The sequence below is a fragment of the Poeciliopsis prolifica genome, unplaced genomic scaffold (assembly GCF_027474105.1).
Source record: "Poeciliopsis prolifica strain line A6 unplaced genomic scaffold, Auburn_PproV2 SCAFFOLD010, whole genome shotgun sequence".
NCBI classification, from domain to species: domain Eukaryota; kingdom Metazoa; phylum Chordata; class Actinopteri; order Cyprinodontiformes; family Poeciliidae; genus Poeciliopsis; species Poeciliopsis prolifica.
Window position 1 is genome coordinate 10,181,652 of NW_026562385.1, and position 17,253 is coordinate 10,198,904.

The 17,253-nt window shown below is 39.6% G+C and overlaps 2 protein-coding genes across 4 annotated transcripts; both read right to left on the reverse strand.

Annotated features, from left to right (window-relative positions):
• Positions 1-23: 23 nt before the first annotated feature.
• Positions 24-5,402, reverse strand: LOC129363412 (CD9 antigen-like). Its single transcript, XM_055035533.1, has 8 exons — positions 5,222-5,402; positions 4,157-4,274; positions 3,971-4,068; positions 2,998-3,072; positions 2,804-2,905; positions 2,447-2,527; positions 1,814-1,900; positions 24-1,708 (listed from the first exon to the last, which is right to left on the reverse strand). The coding sequence occupies exons 1-8, from the start codon at positions 5,321-5,323 to the stop codon at positions 1,640-1,642; spliced, it is 732 nt and encodes a 243-aa protein (XP_054891508.1). The 5' UTR covers positions 5,324-5,402; the 3' UTR covers positions 24-1,639.
• Positions 5,403-6,446: 1,044 nt separating this feature from the next.
• zgc:65811 (uncharacterized protein LOC393524 homolog) lies at positions 6,447-15,501 on the reverse strand. Of its 3 annotated transcripts, none has more exons than XM_055035531.1 (9): positions 15,411-15,501; positions 15,066-15,208; positions 13,302-13,407; positions 13,112-13,209; positions 12,177-12,251; positions 12,001-12,102; positions 11,805-11,900; positions 9,401-9,484; positions 6,447-7,477 (listed from the first exon to the last, which is right to left on the reverse strand). In XM_055035531.1, exons 2-9 carry the CDS (start codon positions 15,129-15,131, stop codon positions 7,388-7,390), a joined length of 717 nt encoding a protein of 238 aa, XP_054891506.1. In that variant the 5' UTR covers positions 15,132-15,208; positions 15,411-15,501; the 3' UTR covers positions 6,447-7,387. The 3 variants fall into 3 exon arrangements, with proteins under 3 accessions (XP_054891506.1, XP_054891504.1, XP_054891505.1); XM_055035529.1 differs by having other exon boundaries at positions 6,447-9,091; XM_055035530.1 differs by having other exon boundaries at positions 6,447-9,091; positions 15,348-15,449.
• Between the last annotated feature and the right edge of the window lie 1,752 nt (positions 15,502-17,253).

Below are 17,253 nucleotides of genomic sequence, written 5' to 3' on the forward strand. Positions count from 1 at the left end.
ATTTGACTTATTTCTGTGTTTTATCAAAAAATGTGTACAAATTCTCTGTTTTGAGGGGGCAGAAAACAACCAAATCTGGACATAATTCAACTTTCCTTGACAGTCGTGTTACCCTTGAAACAAAAGTAAAACGTAAAATATAATTTTTATGAAAAGCTTAGGGGCTCCTTGCACTTTTAAAAAGTTTAGTGTAGGAACAAGGTGTGTACATAGAAATACCCTCACTTATTACAAGTTATTGAAACGTTTGAAGTTTGTTTGCAACATTTACATATCAACAAAAATACATTTTATTTTAAATGTGCCTCTCAGGTCACACAAAGGTCATCTCTAAGAAACAAAGCAACATAATTGACTCATAAAAGTTGGCGTAAAATGATGGGACGTTCAAAGTAAAAATGCTTTTAAACAGATGAGTTCTCCGCCCCGATTCTAATAACGGCATGCCACAGTGGTTCCTTTGTTCCAGCATCAACACGCCACTACATTTGTTTGCACATTTACACAATGAAAACTTTCAGTTCACAAAGACTTTACAGTTTTCAGGCTTTGCAGTTGCAGCCAAACGGCTCGGATCATGTTCTGAAATCGGCTGATTACTTCAAATTACAGTTTTAATTTCTGCCTGTTGAGCCACAGTGTAGGGAGAACCACATGCTCCCATGCTGACATTTATATGAACAGTTTTTGGATCGTTTTTTTAGAGACTACAGCTCCAAATGGATGACCCATGTCTGTAACTCTGGATCCGTTCTCGCTTTAGTCACCTGGGTTGGCGGTTTCAGAGACGAGAACAGGATCAAATTGTAAAAGTAGCCAACAAAGTTACAGGCTTTAGATGACCTGATTTAGTAGAAGCCTTTTTAAAAACTTCTACAAAAAGACACTGTCCTAATTGGGTTTTTATTGATATTTGTACATAAACTTTTAACTGTTTTGCCAATGTTTTTTTCCTTTCCTCTGACCTTGCTGCAAGGAAACTTCCCTAAGAGGACAATAATAATGACATACTGATGTATGATAGAATGTAGAGGGCAAACTGGTGAACTTTATATTTTAAATGAACACAAAGTATTGAGAACTCCAGAAGGCGACTCTGGAACAGTCCTGAACCTTCTCTGTTCTTGGGATTTGTTACTTCCACTGGATCTTTCCCAGACTTGGCTGGAAGAAGTTGATCCTAAAGTAGAATCTTTTTTTTCTTTTTTTTTAATCCACCCATTTTATCTATGGCAAAATTTCTAAACTTTTTTTTTATTTTACCAAAAATCTGATGCATTCAACAGGAAGTCTGCACCAGCTCTCGACTCTCCGTCCTTATACTTTAGCAGGTCGTCGGTCTTTTCTTGGCGTTTCTCGATCAGAAACTACTTCGTTTTTGGCCCTTATCACAAGCGCTGCCAGCGTTTCTCGTCTTGGCGTCATGATTCTGTAGTGCGAGCCTTAAAAGTCGGTGGACCTCTGTTGGACGCATTTGCAGGACGTCCTGAAGCTGCCTTCACTGCAGCCTTGTGATTCAGGAAACTGCAGCATTACAGCGGCAATAGGCGGTGGGAGGATGTTCATGTCGACTCTTAGGTTTCCATCTCGCTGCACAATTACAGAAGCCAGTCGGAGGATTGTCCCGTAAAGATGAAAACTACAAGCTCTCTTCACAGCCCCGCTGAATCTTTGAACTGAACAGGGCGGCGCAGACGACTTGTGTGATCTGTGAACACAAGTTTTACTTTTGCATGAGTCAAACAGTCGACTATTCATGGCTGTGTCCCAGGCGAAATGTTTTTCCCTAAACAAAGGGGCAGAATTTGCCTACCAAAAGAGCTCCGGTTCCAACGAAGGCGGCAGTCACCAACGGAGCACTTTGGTCAATGAAACGTTCGATGCTCTCTTGGCATTTCGGCTGAAAAGGAGAAGATGGAACGCTTTACGTTTTTAATTCAGGAGTTTCCAGAACGAGGTGCTCTGAGGTCTCCCAGCCGATGCGGGGGTCTTCCTCAGGTTTCTCGCCCACTTCCTCCCGTGGTCGGAAATGATATTATGGTAAACATTTTCACTTCCACCAATGTGGGGTTAAAAATGTTTCTCAAATCAACATGAAATCTTTTGAATGGGCTATTCAGAGCTGTGGAAACTTTCGCTTCCCTACAAATCTCATCTGCTTTCTGTAATTTACAGAAATGCTTTATTTAAGCCACGTTGGGTCAAACGGCCTGTTTTTGTCTTTCACAAATGGTCTCAAAACAACAATGTCACCATTTACCACAGTAACTTGTGACAATTTATCGTCCAGCTAAATTTATCATGACTATTCTGCCCAATACTTCTGTATTTTCAAACAGAAGTAGAAACCAATTGTGGTTTTCTTTGCCTTGATCTCTGGATTAGTTGCACTGGTGATGAAGGTCCGTCTGGACCAAGCACGATGGATTACTTTGATGAAACATACCAGATTGCCAGGCCTCGCCTTTGGGCAAGTCTTCTTAACCAACTCGGTCAAATGGACTCCGGCCGATCCGCAGCACTGGAGCTGTTGAGGAGAGGTGGAGGAAAACGAGATCAAAATGTATTCAACTGATTTGTTCGCTGTATTTGACCTTTCACAACTCTCAAACACGTTCCTTAAGTTTGATCTTCTCCCTTCCACAGTTTAGATATTTATTCTTTGAGTTCTTGAAACCCAAAGGTTGCGGTCGTTAAGCGACAGATGCAACCAGTTCAGGTCGACTGAAATCAAAAGGAAAATGCTAAATAAATGTGATTAAATGACCGTTTGGGTTTTTCTGCCGTTGCAGTGAGTGCTTACCAAATCATGGACGACTCTGAGAGTAGCAGCCACCGTTTCGTCTTTGTTCTTCTCGTAGAGTTTATGTATGTCGCTGTACAACTCTCCAAACTTCTTTCCAACCTTATCGGTTTAAATACAACGATTAGAACAAGAAGTATCGAATCTTTGCCAACATCTGAAAGCGTCTGATGTTTTTTTCTTTTCCTGCTTACCGTGTCCTTGCTGCTATAAGCAAGCGCTCCTACGGCGATTGCAGCTGCAGCCAGGAGGAAGAGGAAGACGCAGAACTGAAGAGAAATGAAAGGATAAAATGACGAGTCAGAAAATTATATGGTTTAAAAATTAGCCTGTGAAAGCATCAAATTTGACTGGAAAAATGGTAAACAGTTGGAGTCAGTCGAGTCCTCTGTTAGTACTTAACACTTTCTGACCAAGACTGGAGGAGTGAGGCCTCCACCATGACATTGAACCGAGCAGAAGACGAACCGTCCACTCCTTTAGTCTGAGGTTATGAAAATTTGTTGATCTCATGGCTCCCCAGCCAGCCTGTTCTTTCAGGAGCCCATTTCTGAGGTCAGACACTGATGTGGGACGAGCAGGCCTGCCTCCCTGTATCCACTCCACTTCATTGTGCATTTGAGTGGATTCTTGGAGGTTTATTTTATAGTAGTAGCTTTTGTTATTTTCTTACTTTGGCTTTAGGTGGAGATTTATGTTTTCATCGATCAGGTGAAAATACTCAACATTTGGGTATATACAGTTTCAGAAATATACATTCAGCTGTTGAACAACTGTTTCGTTTTCTCCCATTTGGCACAAGCACCGCCCTGCACATCATGCTGTGCCGTAATTTGCCGACTGTTGACGTAAACCTTTCAGTTTTAGAAACACACAATATAACTCCAGTTTTAGTTTTCACCGATTTCATCCACATCGTCTTTTAATGTTAATTATACTTCGGTCTCATTTCCTTTGGGGTTTCTCTTAAAATTGGACAGATTTTTTTGTTTTAGTTTAATTGCTAAATAAAGTCAATCTTAATTTTACTAGGAAATGGTGATTAATTACTTAACTCCTAAGTGAAGTAGATAGGTTTATGTTTTAGAAAATAAGATTTCTCTCTGATTCAGTAAGAGTTTACCCTTCAGACCGAATATTGGCGATAATAAAAATAAGAAATCTCACCACTTGGAGAGCAATTTTACTGTCGTTGCAGGCAGCATACTCTCCAAAAATCCCCAAAGCCACCATCACCGAGCCAAGGATCACCAGGATGTAGACGACTGGTGAGGTAGAAAACAGGAAGTGACGCTAGTCCAACGCAAAAAGAGCTTTTGAGGCTTTACGGTTTCAACTCGTTCACTTACTGACCTATGCGAAAGACGTTTGAGTCCATGCTTTTGTTGTCCTCGTTTACGCTGAACATGTCTCTGCTGTTGTTTTGGAAATTCAGCCACAGGCCAAACACTAAAGACGCGAACCCCAAAACCTACAAACGGAGAGAAGACGTTGAAATCTCTTAGCTCGGGTGCATCAAGATGTTAGACCATCAACAGATTGACTGTCATTGACTCTCTGACAGTAATACAGCTTATAAAGTAAAACGTGTGTTTATCCAGAAAGATACGTTTTAAGCAATACAAAGATGTAGATGGGGGAATCCCAAAACTGTTTGAGAATAATTTCATTTTAAATTCAGAATGGTGCCGACACACAAAGATCATCACCAAGGAAGCTGGTTGCTCACACAGTTGTACAACCAAGCATAGTAATGTGAAGGTAAGTAATAAAAACTCTGGCTTTAAAATGAGATGCAAATTAACCTTGTATAGTCCACTAACCAGACCGACCAGGAAGCCTTTGTGCCTGTTTCAATTTAATAAGACATCAATGTTAAGTCTGGAATAAGGTTTTTTTTTTTGTTTTTGTTTTTTTTTTTGAGGTATTCAATTACCTGCAAACCATTAAAATGAGAAAAGGCTTAAAATATTTTACTGTATGCTGAATCGCAATAACAGGAATGAACATTAAGATGAATTTAGCCTGTAATTAAAGCGCTGTTGATTGTGTGTAAATGTTTATGTACTTATTATGTTTGTATATATATGATTATACAAGTCAAACTTTGTCATGCTTTTTCAGACACTAACCAAACTTGTTAAAAAATAAAAATATTAAACTTTTACTTTTGTTTTTTCTGGTGAAATATCTGAAATAAAAATGTATCATAACGTACAAACGAGTAACAAAATACTGAAATTTTATTACTTTTTTTTCAGCCTGTATTTAAACATCACTGTTAAGTAAATCGGATCAAATTACTTTAATAAATTCACGTTTTGATTTATTTCTCTATTATTCTGTGTAACTCGAGCTGTGATGTTTCACACCTTTAAGCCTTTTATTTCTAGAGAAGTTTAAATAATCCAGCCTTACCGTCAGGATGATGTTGAAAACGAGGAGCATGTATTTGCACATGACGCCGCATCTGTCCATAGTGACGGCGATTTGAAAGCTGTTTTCTGGCGACGGCTTCATTGTCAAAATGTAGAAATAAAAAATAATTCAACCTAAGCGAGCAGTTATTGAGTTGCTGTCGTTGATGTGGAGCCGCTCATTCAGCTGTTAGGAGCGACAGGCTGAACTGTCCAATCACACTGGGCTCATTTCTACCAGGCATGCGGAGGCTCCGCCCCTCCGCTGCAACCCGGGCTTCTCATTGGCCAGGAGGCGTGGCTTCAGGACGTGCGGGAGCATCGAGCAGTGATGCTCAAATATGTTCATATGGAGTTAAATTATGTAATTTAAAAAAAAATCTAGCAAAAATGAGTGATTTTAATAATGAAAAAAGATTTTTAAATAACTTTTTTGTTTTAAAAAATTAATTACAATTCAAAAAGCTTTAAACAATTTTTTTTCACCTATAGCCTGTATATATATTTTTTTGTCTGTCTATATTTTTTTGTCTGAAGCAATAAATTTGTAACAATTCCGAAAGTTTTGACCACTTTGATATATTTTTTTATTGAATAATCGTAAAACAAATTTAACTCCATAGCTTATCCTCTGCAACGTTTATATTCATTAATCCTTTCACAGAAATACAATGGATATTATAAGACACTGATATAAATAAAAAAATCATCAGTTGCTTCGGTAAATAATCACCGATTTAGTTTTGTTTCATCAGACTAATTCGACACAGATCCATGAATATCTGCAGATTTACAGTTGAGGAATGTGTTATTTCTAAATGTTAATTGTTGTGGCTCGCAGCCAATCAAAACATATCAACATCATATGAGACCAATAAAATGACTACCAACAGGAAAGTGAGAAGATTTAACAACAAGAAGTTTCCTGTGAAATAGTAGACGCCATTGAACCCCATTAAATTATTTATTCATAAAAACGCATTTTGTTTTGTCAAGCAGTTGTTTCTCCAGGCAACTCAGGCAGTTGCCACTGCAAGTTAGTCCTTTTTTCGGTCCAGAGCCAAATATTTATTTTTTTCCACAGATACTTTGAAAGGTATCGCTGTATGAGAATTTAGCTGAAGAGCATCGTTTCCACTTAATGATGACGTGCAACTATTTCCATTTGCTTTTTCAGGACTGGGCAGTTCGGTGAAAAGGAAATAACGACACATTCACACATGCAATTTGTTTCTGTTATTTTTATGGAAACATGCAAAGCCACAACTCCTACAGAGAATATTTCACTAACACAATACAATGCAGTAGTCAGGACTACATGATAAAATCTGAAGAAAAATAAGGCATTCAGCTTTTAAACATATTACTTAAATTCTGTCTCTTTGCCCCCACAATATAGTAATTTATACCAAGGCAACAGTTTTAAATTACAGCTTTAAAAGACTCCATTTAAACGTTGTAAGGTTTTTTTTTTATTATTATTTGGTACTCAACTTCCTGGCTACTGCCGTGGCTCTTAAAGAACAAAATGAAAAGTAGTTAGAAACAACAAAAAAAGTTTTTCTTTACCTTAAAATCTGCAAATATATATGAAAATGTTTAAAAAAGTGAACAAATCTAATACAATTTCAAGCGTGATCAGACATGGAAAGAAACAAACGAAAACAAAAGATGTGCTTAAAGGTTTCAAATCTATAATTGGACCTAAATACAATCAAAGCTCCTCATTATCCCTTTTTTCTCCTTTTCACATTGCTGACAGTGATGTTCACCAGTGTTCCAACAACGAGCGAGCCAAAGCTATCTCACTAAAACGCAGAAAAAGTTGTAATCACAGAACAGAAAAGAAGAGAGCTAACGCGTATCGAGGCTGCATGCGGTTCTGTTTGTTAAAAAAGGCTCAGTGCGGTTTGGCTACTAACGTTTGCAGGTAAATCATCGAGTTGTGTTTGGCGTTGTCGGATTCATTTTCGCTCAGGTGTCTGCTGGTCTGGTGTACCTGTGTTTCTCAAGTTGGTTCGTCTAGTGGTATACGACAACGTTTTCAGCAGCCGCCCAACTGGAACTGCAGTCAGTAGTTCACACACGTACACACACACACACATTGGAAAAGGCTGTAAACACTGATCTGCTGGCTGACTTTCCAGCGATGGTCACTGAAGACGACTTAATACACTGACGAATAGTAAGCGGTGATGTTCTGTTGCACTTTCTTGAGCTGTTGCAGGAGGATAGTGGCGCAGACCAGGGCAGTGATCTGTCATGCAGACAAAGAAGGAGGGAAGTAAAGAACAGCGAAGGGGAGAGAGACCACCCCCGTGCACACCTGGCAGTAACGTCCAACCTAAACGCCGAATGGGGTAACGGATCGGTCCCCAGGTCGGCGAACATTCAAAGCGGCTAACGGAGATCTGATCGTTCAGGATGGACTTTGTGCCAGGCTCCAACAATCATGCTTAAAAACACCTCTACCATGTTCTCACAAATTTAAATCAGCCACCCGGAAGATTGACACACAAACCCCACGGCACACACACACACACACATAGAAAAAAAGCATTCGTGAAATCAGATAATGAGTTTGTCGAATGAAACATTTGAAGGACAAAAATCCAACCCTGTTGCATCAACGTCTGTTAAGAGTGGAGAAAGTGAGAACAAGGTTGAGCTGGAGAATTAACGGTGAGTGTCACTCCAATTAGTGGAACAGAAATCATTCGTTTTCACGTGACAAACCCGGTTCTGGTCAGAAGTTTACATCCAGTCTGTCGTCACAGCCATGAACGTAGCAGTGAATCGATCTGAATATTTTGACAACTTTTCTCATCAGAAATGGCTCAGATCTCCTGGCACAAAATGTATCTTTTTACTTCACAAACGTTCAACAGTATCTTAATGTTGACCTTTTGCCCTCTCATACTTAATGGACAAAGCTTAAGTAATTTTGATCCTGAAATATCTCTTATAATTCAAACAAGTTGCAATTGATCAGTCATTGTTTTGAAACAATACAGAAGTTCTATGTTGTAGCCATTCCTGAAAAATAACATTAGCTAGTTCAGTAACACTTTATGTGATGGGACAGTGCATGACATGCCACTGTCATAAATATGACGCCTGTCATGAACATGAATTAGTCTTTATGAATGTTGATGACTGTTGTCATGAAGTGTCATTCAGTAAATAATGACACTTTCAATGCAAAGTTGCTTTGAAAGTCCATTAAAAGTGCCAACTTTGCATTAAAAATGACACTTCATGATAACAGTCGTCAACATTTCTATAAAGACTAATTCATGTTCATGACAGGCGTCATATTTATGACACTGGCATGTCAGTGTTATGCACATCCTGTCACAGTCTTACCATCAGTTTTAAAGTCTTAATTTGTCATGAGATTCAAGTCCATGCTGGGTGTATGTAAACTTCTGACCCATAGAAACCCGCCGATTGCGTCTGAACAGTTGCTTGTCCCAATTTCTTGGAGAATGATCTTCCCAAAAGTGCAGATTAGATATGAGGAGGGGATTTTTTTTTTCCTTCTGAAAGGTATGAAGCTCAAGCGTGATCATGCCGAGTGAAGCAAACGGGTTTGTCAGGTCAAGATGCTGTGGAACAACACAAAAACCGAGAACGGAATCTGTCGAGAAGCTTCCTAAGCCTGAGCCACAGGGATGTTGACCACAGAGAGGGACGTGAAGACGACGGGGTCCTGGTCGGGGAAGGAGTTGTTGGAGGCGGTGACATGCTGGGGGTACGGCTGAGGGGCAACCGGGGAGGGGGTGCTGGAGCTCAGGATAATGTACTGAGGAGATGAGGAGGCCTGGCGGATCTGTGAACTGAGCACTCCGCTGCAAATCAGCGCTACGATCTTTTGGAAGCAACGATGGAAGAAATGATGGACAGAAAATGAAATAAAATGACAAACAAAAAGGTGGGAGGGGGAGGAGAGAAAGATGGTCAAACTTAAAAAACGTGAGCAAAACACAAACTTGTTTAGGGCTGTCCTTATTTAATTAAATCTGCACCTTCAGATCTACAATCATAATCTAGGTTTCACTTCACTAAAGCGTCAAATTAGGAAGGGATTACGGAACGAGACGTTTTGTTAGTGTGAACATTTGAATTGGATCTTTTTAGACTGCTTTGAAGCAAACACAACTATGCAGAGGTTTCCTACCAGAAGAGCTCCAGTTCCGACGAAGACGCCCATCACCAGCGGCGCCCGGCTGTCGAAGACCGTGACGATGGTAATGGGACAGTTCTGGAGGAGGACAGAGGACACTGTGAGCGCCTGAGGGTCTAACACCCGACCCAGAGTTTACAGAGCGAATCCACCAGCAGGAAACCAGCTGGTTTTCCACGACTTCCACCTCTACAAGCATCTCAGCTCTGAATCAGGGACCACAGCCACCTATGAACAGCTAAAACCTGTGAACACTTGAAGGAATGGCTAAAAGCTCATTTATAACTTCCTGTTTTAATGCTTCAAATACCAAATATACCTTAGTAGAGAAGTAGCAGTATTTCACTGTAATGTTTAGGGTTTTTTTTTTTTTGCTAATCTATATTCATGATAGAAGTTAAATCTCTCTTTTTGGTTACAATACAATATTTAGTTCAACTTGTTTATGGACACACTGTCTGCTGTTAGAGAGCTGCTCAGTACAGAGGATGGTAATTGTGAGTTTAATCACGGGGAGCAACAGGAACACAATGATTACGTTTTGTAACGGAATGACCGTCAATTAGCGGCGCTGATAATAGAGACGAGAAGCTGTTCGGAGATCTGAGCTGCCGTTCTGCACCGACAGTGGAAAACACCAGAACTACATAACATCAGCCTGGTGTGATGTGAATTTGATTTTTTGCTTGCATTTAAAAAAAAAAAAAAAGTTCATAATCTGAGTCTTTATCACTATGTTTGGGCCAGCAACATTTTTCATAAGACAAAATAAAATGTCTGCGTTTATTTAGTCCATCACAACCAGAAGCTGGAGGTTTTTTGTTGCAGAGTGTCGCGGAGAAACGACTGCAGCTGCTGCTCTCCAGACCGTGATCTGGAGAATCTCCCCGCTGGACTAGAAACGAACAGAATCACACATTCATCTGCTAATGTGTGATTAACAAGTTTAGGTTGTGGCTGCAGCGAGTGTGTCTTGAACGTGCTCCCAAAACAAAAGCGGTGGTTTTCATCGCCCACCAGGAAACAAAAAGAATTTGGCTAGAAATTCAAAATTTGAACAGAGAACCCAAAATGCTTCATGTCTCCTCGTTTCATTGTGTGGACAGAAAGCGAAGGGAAGAAAACCCGCATCTGCATCCACTGAGTCTGTGAAGTAGCTAACTCTGCTAGTGTGAGTTATATGCGGCTGTTTCTTCAAGTCGCCATCCCTCCCCGCATTAGCTGTAGGTAGCGGTAAAACAATATTGTAAACTGTGATATTTGGACTTCCTACATATTTTATAGCCTAAAACCTCTGTGGAAAACCGGTTAGCGAGTTGCTAACATGTAAACAAATGGCAGTCGCGCCCATAAATCACGCAAAGCCTCCTGGGGGCTCGGAATAAACAGATGCCTCAGCCTTCATGTCAGATTATAGTCCATGATCTAAACACTGAGTAATAAAAAGTTTAATTTACTGTCATAAATAAGAACCACAAACACTTTTTATTTCAAAATAAAAACCCACAAAAAGAGTCATTAAATCCTGGAGGGACTGAAAAGATGTTCAATAATATTATTTAATTTTAAGAATATTTTAGCAGTTGGTGAACTTTCTTGCACAACTGGCCCTTTAAGAGCCTTCGTGATCTTGATTTGGCCCAAAACAAAAATGACTTTGGTACTTGTGGTGCAAAGCATCCTAGAACAACCCAGAAACTAACATCTATGTTTGCCATCATTTCACACTTAAAGCCTCAGCCGATCAGTGTCAAGTGCAAGACGCTTCCTGTGGTGGTGAAAGGGCCAATAAATGTTTTCTTTCTTTTTTTTCAGATGAACAGCATGTCTGCGAATTTCATTTGTCATTACAAACTTCCTGTTTCCTCAGATTACAAAATGACAAATCTTGTTTCTCCTAGCTTTACTTCCTCATTTTCTTGCGACAGCAAATACAAAAACACTACTACTCCGTTTAAACAAGCTACAGTCTATATCTATAGTCAGAGTGATGCAGTCCCTTGGAAGGCATTTGAATGTAAACTTTTCACATTTTGTCCAGATGTATTTCATTAGGATTTTATGTGCCAGACCCAATGCTGGCTAGAGAATAATTTTCACTGCAACTCCTGCTTCAGATCTTTTGGTGTAATCCTCTATCAGCTTTGCATTTCTAGAAACCAAATATCGCAATCTCAGTCTGATTGGATCTCACCACACACTCTCAGTAGAATTTAGACATGGACTTTGACTGGGCCGTGGCAATAGACAAACACGTTTGAAGCTACACTATTCCAGTGGAGGTGAGCCTTTGATAAGCTCCTCTCATCTGTGTTGAAGTAGATTCATGCACCGTGTTTCACCGGACAAAAGGTGATCATAATCATAAAAAAATTCCTACGGTAAGAAAGCCACTTACAGGCATTACGATGTGCTCCATAAAACCGCCTGGTTTAGGACAGGTCTGCTTCACTATCTCAACCAGTGAGACTCCAGTCATCCCACAGCAGTGCAGCTGAAGCACAGGAAGTGGAAGTCAGTAAGAGCACTAAGAAAAATGAACATATCAATGCACAAGTTTTTTATGTTAAAGCAAGAAAATGGTGCACACATACCGAGTTGTGGATGAATGTGAGTGTGACACCAATTGCTGGATCTGGGCTTTTCACATAGAGGGAATATAAAGTAATATAAAACTCTCCTAGTTTCTCTCCAACCTTGGGAAGGAAAACCCAAAAACACAATTACAATCAGGATGTTTTGGTTTGGGACAGATGGCTGTGGCTTTTACCATGTCGCTGTTGGAATAAGCAAGTCCTCCGATGACGAACTCAGCCACAGCCAGAAAGAAGAGCAGGATGGAGAACTGGAGGGACAAGAAGACGTAGATTAATGGAGTTACTGTGAGTCATTCTGCAGCAAAACAACAAAACGGGATTGAAAAGAGTTCAGTTCATTTGCAATAAAATCAGCTTTTTGGATTGTTTCGAAAGAAGCTACAGAATAACGTTGGAAACATTGTTTTCTCTTTAAGTCGGAGCCAAAAGGACTGCATGTCTAAAAGACAGCATTCCAGAAATAAGCCACACATTTCATTATAACTTTTTGTTTTTATGCGCAGTGTAATTTAATGACAAAAATCCAAACACTACCTAAGTGATAATACTTAATTTGCATAACACCTTTTGAAAAAAAAAAAACGTGACAAAATGCTTTTTCAAAAAAAAAATGTTTTTTTTTATCATTCTCTGGCGTTTTGATTCATCGCCATCACCTCTGAGCTACGACTACAGACATTATTTAATGTGTTGCTGGATGCTGTATTGTTCCAGTGTTAGTGCAATAAATTGTAATATAATTGTTTTAAGACTATTTTCAAGGAGTGCATTAATTATGGCATCATAATGCAGGTTTGCCAACTTGAGGAACAATAAACTTTAATTTTTCTAATTTAACACTGGACCTGGATGAGATTTTAAAGACAGAAAAGAAAACACAGTCACCAATAAAATACATATAAAGCAGAAATAAACCCGCACAGAACCATAACCATTAATAAAATGGATTATGTCTTTGTGAACAAGATTGCCCTGATATTAATAGCCAAGATCCATTGAATTTATCATGCAAACAGCTGCTTATTGCGACAGGTTTGGTTACAACCAGATAAAAGTACACGTCTGTGTATTTTTACAGACGTGTGTGTTTGTGTGTGCATTGCCTTACCACTTGCAGGGCACATTTTTTCTCATTGCAGGCGCCGTAGTCTCCGAATACCACCACAATCAGCATGATTGCACCAAGAATGATCAGTACGGTCACACCTGACGGAGCCGAAAACAGGAACAGTTTGCCATAAGACGTAATCTGAAACCAACCTGCTATCCTACCAACGGCTTTTGCGTTTGCAACAAACCTATGACGAAAGCGCTGGAGTTGAGCGCGTCGATATCAAAGATCCCTCTGGTGTTCTCACCGAATCTGAGCCACAAGCCGAGGCCCAAAAACGCCAACCCAACCACCTGCCATGAAAGAGGAAGCGAAACCAGGTCACAAGTGGTAACACCATCCGAGCAAATGTACCTGCGGTTGCATGAAGAATAACAAAAAGCAGCCGCAGCTGCAAAACTCTCCACACAAAGTAGAGCCCTACAAAAACTAAATGACAACTGTCAGTGTGGTATCAATCTGTGCGATATCACAAACATAGATAGATGCTCAGGAACATGGGCTTTTGTAGGAAGCCCATGTCTGTATTTTGGTGTTTAAAACAAATGAGAAGTCATTTTTGGCTGGTTATAATAGGTAGACTACCCTTTAAAACATTAAAGGGACATTATGTGTACAGTCTGTGGTCATGCTACTCCAGCCCATGAACAGTAAATGGAGGAAATTTCAAATGTTGACACGGTGGTGGTTGTGTTTACAGGAAAGTTATTTTATACTTCTAAGCTTGTTGAGTTGTGTTTATTCATTCAATAACCCTTAAAAACTAAAAATACACATTTTCCTAATTTATTTGGAGACCCTGTAGTTTTAAAGTCCATTAGAGGGGGGTTAGTGTTATTGTCCATTTATCATCACCAAGAGGAACTGCTCAATATATCCTGATCGCCAAGCCATAATCGCCCAGCCCTCAAGTGACATAAATCTAATTCCTTTCAGTATGAATAACCTAAATATGGTCTGGAGCAAATTTAAACACACAGCTTTTAATTTGGAAAAACAAAAGCAACTTTTATTTTGAGCACAGCTACTGTCTTTGATTTATTTGAGAAGGTACACAGTGCATAGAGCCTCAGGTTGGGATCCCAGTCTAGGATTTTGTCTCTTTGCATCCACAAAGGTTCTCTCCAAATACTCAACATTTCTACTTGCAGTCCAAAAAGATGTAGATTTATGGGTTTCCATTTATGTCAAAAATAAGTAGAAGTCATGTGTAGAGGTTGTTGGTCTATGATGTTGCTATTTGTCTTTAGTAGATGTCTATGGACTTAGTGCTTTATGGATATGTCAATGTTGCATCTAAATGTAGGTGATGCATACGAATTTTTGGACATAAATGGAACCCCATATTTGTTAGGTTAACTGGTCTGTGATAATGCATATACACTGACTTTTGCAGAAAGAAGAGACTGCCAGATACGTCGTTACTGCAGTATTAGTTATTAATGTTAATAATAAAAGTTGTTTTGAATCGCACACAAAATACAAGAACAGGGGAAAAAAAATCATAAAAGGACAGATAAATGACTGTTTGTGGAAAGATTGCATCTTCACACAAGCAAACTGTAAAATACAAAAACTTCCACTCGTAATTATTCTTATCTTACCACAAGCAGTTACTTGTGGTAAGATAAGTTTCTGTTCTCGGTGTGGCAGGGACCGATCTGGATCTGATAAACCAACTGAAGAAAAATCAGCATGTAAACACCCTTAAAGGCAACCAAACGGGAAAATTGGACCCAAGTACAGGCTGGGGATGAGCCCTTTCTAATACTTGAAGGCAACACTCGAAAGAGAGCATAGTCATTTCTAGAGAAACGAAACATCAGAAACGTAGCTGAGACCTGCGGGCTTTACAGGAGCGCCCACTTCCGCTCCGCGTGGCTCCGAATTACTCACACCTTACTTAATACGCCACCTTTTTAGTGGTAGCTTTGAAATTAAATTCACTTACAGCAAAGACGATGTTGAAAAGGATGAGAATGTATTTGCACACGAGTCCACATCCGTCGACAGCCATGATGATGTCAAACTGCGCACTTCTGAAGTCTAAGGAGAAACAAATGGGAACGATGGAGCTCCTCCGGCAGCACGAGCCTGTTCGGGTGGAGAAGATAGAGGAAAAAAAACAACCGCGTTAAGTCCATGTCTGTGCGACTCAAAGTCAGCAAACGTCGTCATAAATGTATAAATATTTTTTTAACGTTAAATATTTAACAGGGAAAATATGAACTACCAGCACAGTTGTCGTTCCGGAAAACACGGATACAAGAAAAATAGCTTCAAAGGATTTAAATACCTTTTTCAGCTGGGATTTGATTAAGCAGCACGCGCCTGTCGCTACAGCATCCGATTGAACTGCGTGTAAATTTTCTTTACCTCAACGTGCGGCAAGCCCCGCCTCCTTGGCCTCTTCCAGTTCTCTGATTGGTCGAAAGGGATGACCGATGACCCGAAGCCCCAATGAGCAGGAGGAAGGGGAGTTGCTGCCCACAGAGAAAGATATCAAAGGGGGGGAAAGGAAACTTAAGGAAATAAGACTGCGTCACGACGCCTTTGTTTACATTGTTACTGCAAGAAGACAATAGACTTTCAACTTCTCTGGTGTTAAATTATTACTGGGGTCTAAGGATTTGGTACAAAACGACGTCGTTGTTGTTATCACCCTTGAAATGCTTGAAAATGCAGAAGCACGTTTTAATTTTGCTCTTAAGCTCCAAAGGCAACAGAGAAGAAACGAAATGAAAAGGAATCAACTTTGCCATCTCTCACCTCCCCCATTCATACAACCCAAGATTACACTTTCACGCCATTACCTCAAATGAAGGAAGAGCAGCAGAGAAATGATTCATAATGATAAATAAGGCTGATCTCTGAGTGAAAGAAATCCAAACTGGGAAAGAAAACCAAAACCACTTGGATCCAGTCAGTAAATTAATGTGTAACAAGATCTGAAAAGACACAAAAAAGTTCAGCTGAACAGATCGGCTTAGAAGAGAAACTGGGCATGTAGTCTTATGCGACTGATTATATTGCTATTGGTATTATATTTAACTGATCTTGAAAACAAAGCTTTTGTCAGATAAGACTGTTTAAAAAAACAACACAACAGCAGTGGTAAATGACCAACATACTTAAACATAATCTTTAAAACCTGATTGTCTATTGTCAAATTTATAGAAAATCCAAAAATAGCAGCTCCAATGAGGCTTTGTTGTGAATTGCATCGTACTAACAGAACTTGTGTGAACAGAGAACTAGAAAAAACCTGGGAATTAATTCACCAAGTAATGGTGAACCCTACCTCTACCCTTACCCTAATCTCTAACCCTACCCCTGCCCTAACCCTAAAATGTTTCATTTTAGGAAACATTAAAAAAATTAAAAAAAATTAAATTAAATTTAAAAAAAGCTCTGAAACAATTCTCATGAGATTTCCACAACAAATGTAAAACTATTTCATGCAGAAAACATTTGAATTTTCATTTTTTTGCTGTTGTTGTTGCAGTGCATTTTAAATGCCATTTTACAATATGTGCACAAAGTAGAGGATAACTGTGAGGCGGAAGGAAGAAAAAAGCTGGCAGACCCCCGGCTGAGTTTTAATTCATCAGAAGCAGCCAAAGAGGCCTGTGGGTAACTGCAGGATCTGTGGAGAACCTGAGCTCATGTGGGGGAATCCAAGCGACTGGATAACTACCAGCTGAGCACGTCACAAACCTTTCCTTTCATGGAAGCAAGACGAAAGCCATTGTTGACACGAAGCCCGTTTGCCACAATTCACATTAATCTCACTTGTACAGCAATAAATAATGCATCCTAATAAATGTCAGCCAAGATCAAAAACCTGAAAAGTGTTTGAGTCAGTCAAGCAACACTACACATTCCCCCTTATTTGCATAGCTCCATTCATACACAAGGCGAAAAGTGAATGCAAAGCATGAAAGAACCAAATGTTTATTGGTCAGATTGTTTAATCTTAAGCTGCTCAAAAAAAAGATATGTATATATTTTGAATTCAAAACACAGCAGTTTGTACACATCTTGGGTTTTCAGGGAGTTTGTTTCAGAGGTGATGGACATGCTCTGAAGACCTAGGCACACCATACCTGTTGCATAACACGACGGTGGCAGCGTCATGG

What these genes read in the sequence shown, in the direction of transcription:
- LOC129363412 (XM_055035533.1), bottom strand. Translation starts at nt 5,323, where the DNA reads ATGAAGCCGTCGCCAGAAAACAGCTTTCAAATCGCCGTCACTATGGAC. An exon ending in GTAAAATTGCTCTCCAAGTG is followed by an intron (nt 3,073 to 3,970) that starts GTGAGATTTCTT and finishes ATTTCTCTTCAG; the next exon opens with TTCTGCGTCTTCCTCTTCCT. An exon ending in AGGCGAGGCCTGGCAATCTG is followed by an intron (nt 1,901 to 2,446) that starts GTATGTTTCATC and finishes TCTCCTTTTCAG; the next exon opens with CCGAAATGCCAAGAGAGCAT.
- zgc:65811 (XM_055035529.1), bottom strand. Translation starts at nt 15,131, where the DNA reads ATGGCTGTCGACGGATGTGGACTCGTGTGCAAATACATTCTCATCCTT. An exon ending in TTTTCAACATCGTCTTTGCT is followed by an intron (nt 13,408 to 15,065) that starts GTAAGTGAATTT and finishes CTTTCATGGCAG; the next exon opens with GTGGTTGGGTTGGCGTTTTT. An exon ending in CTTATTCCAACAGCGACATG is followed by an intron (nt 12,103 to 12,176) that starts GTAAAAGCCACA and finishes TTCCTTCCCAAG; the next exon opens with GTTGGAGAGAAACTAGGAGA.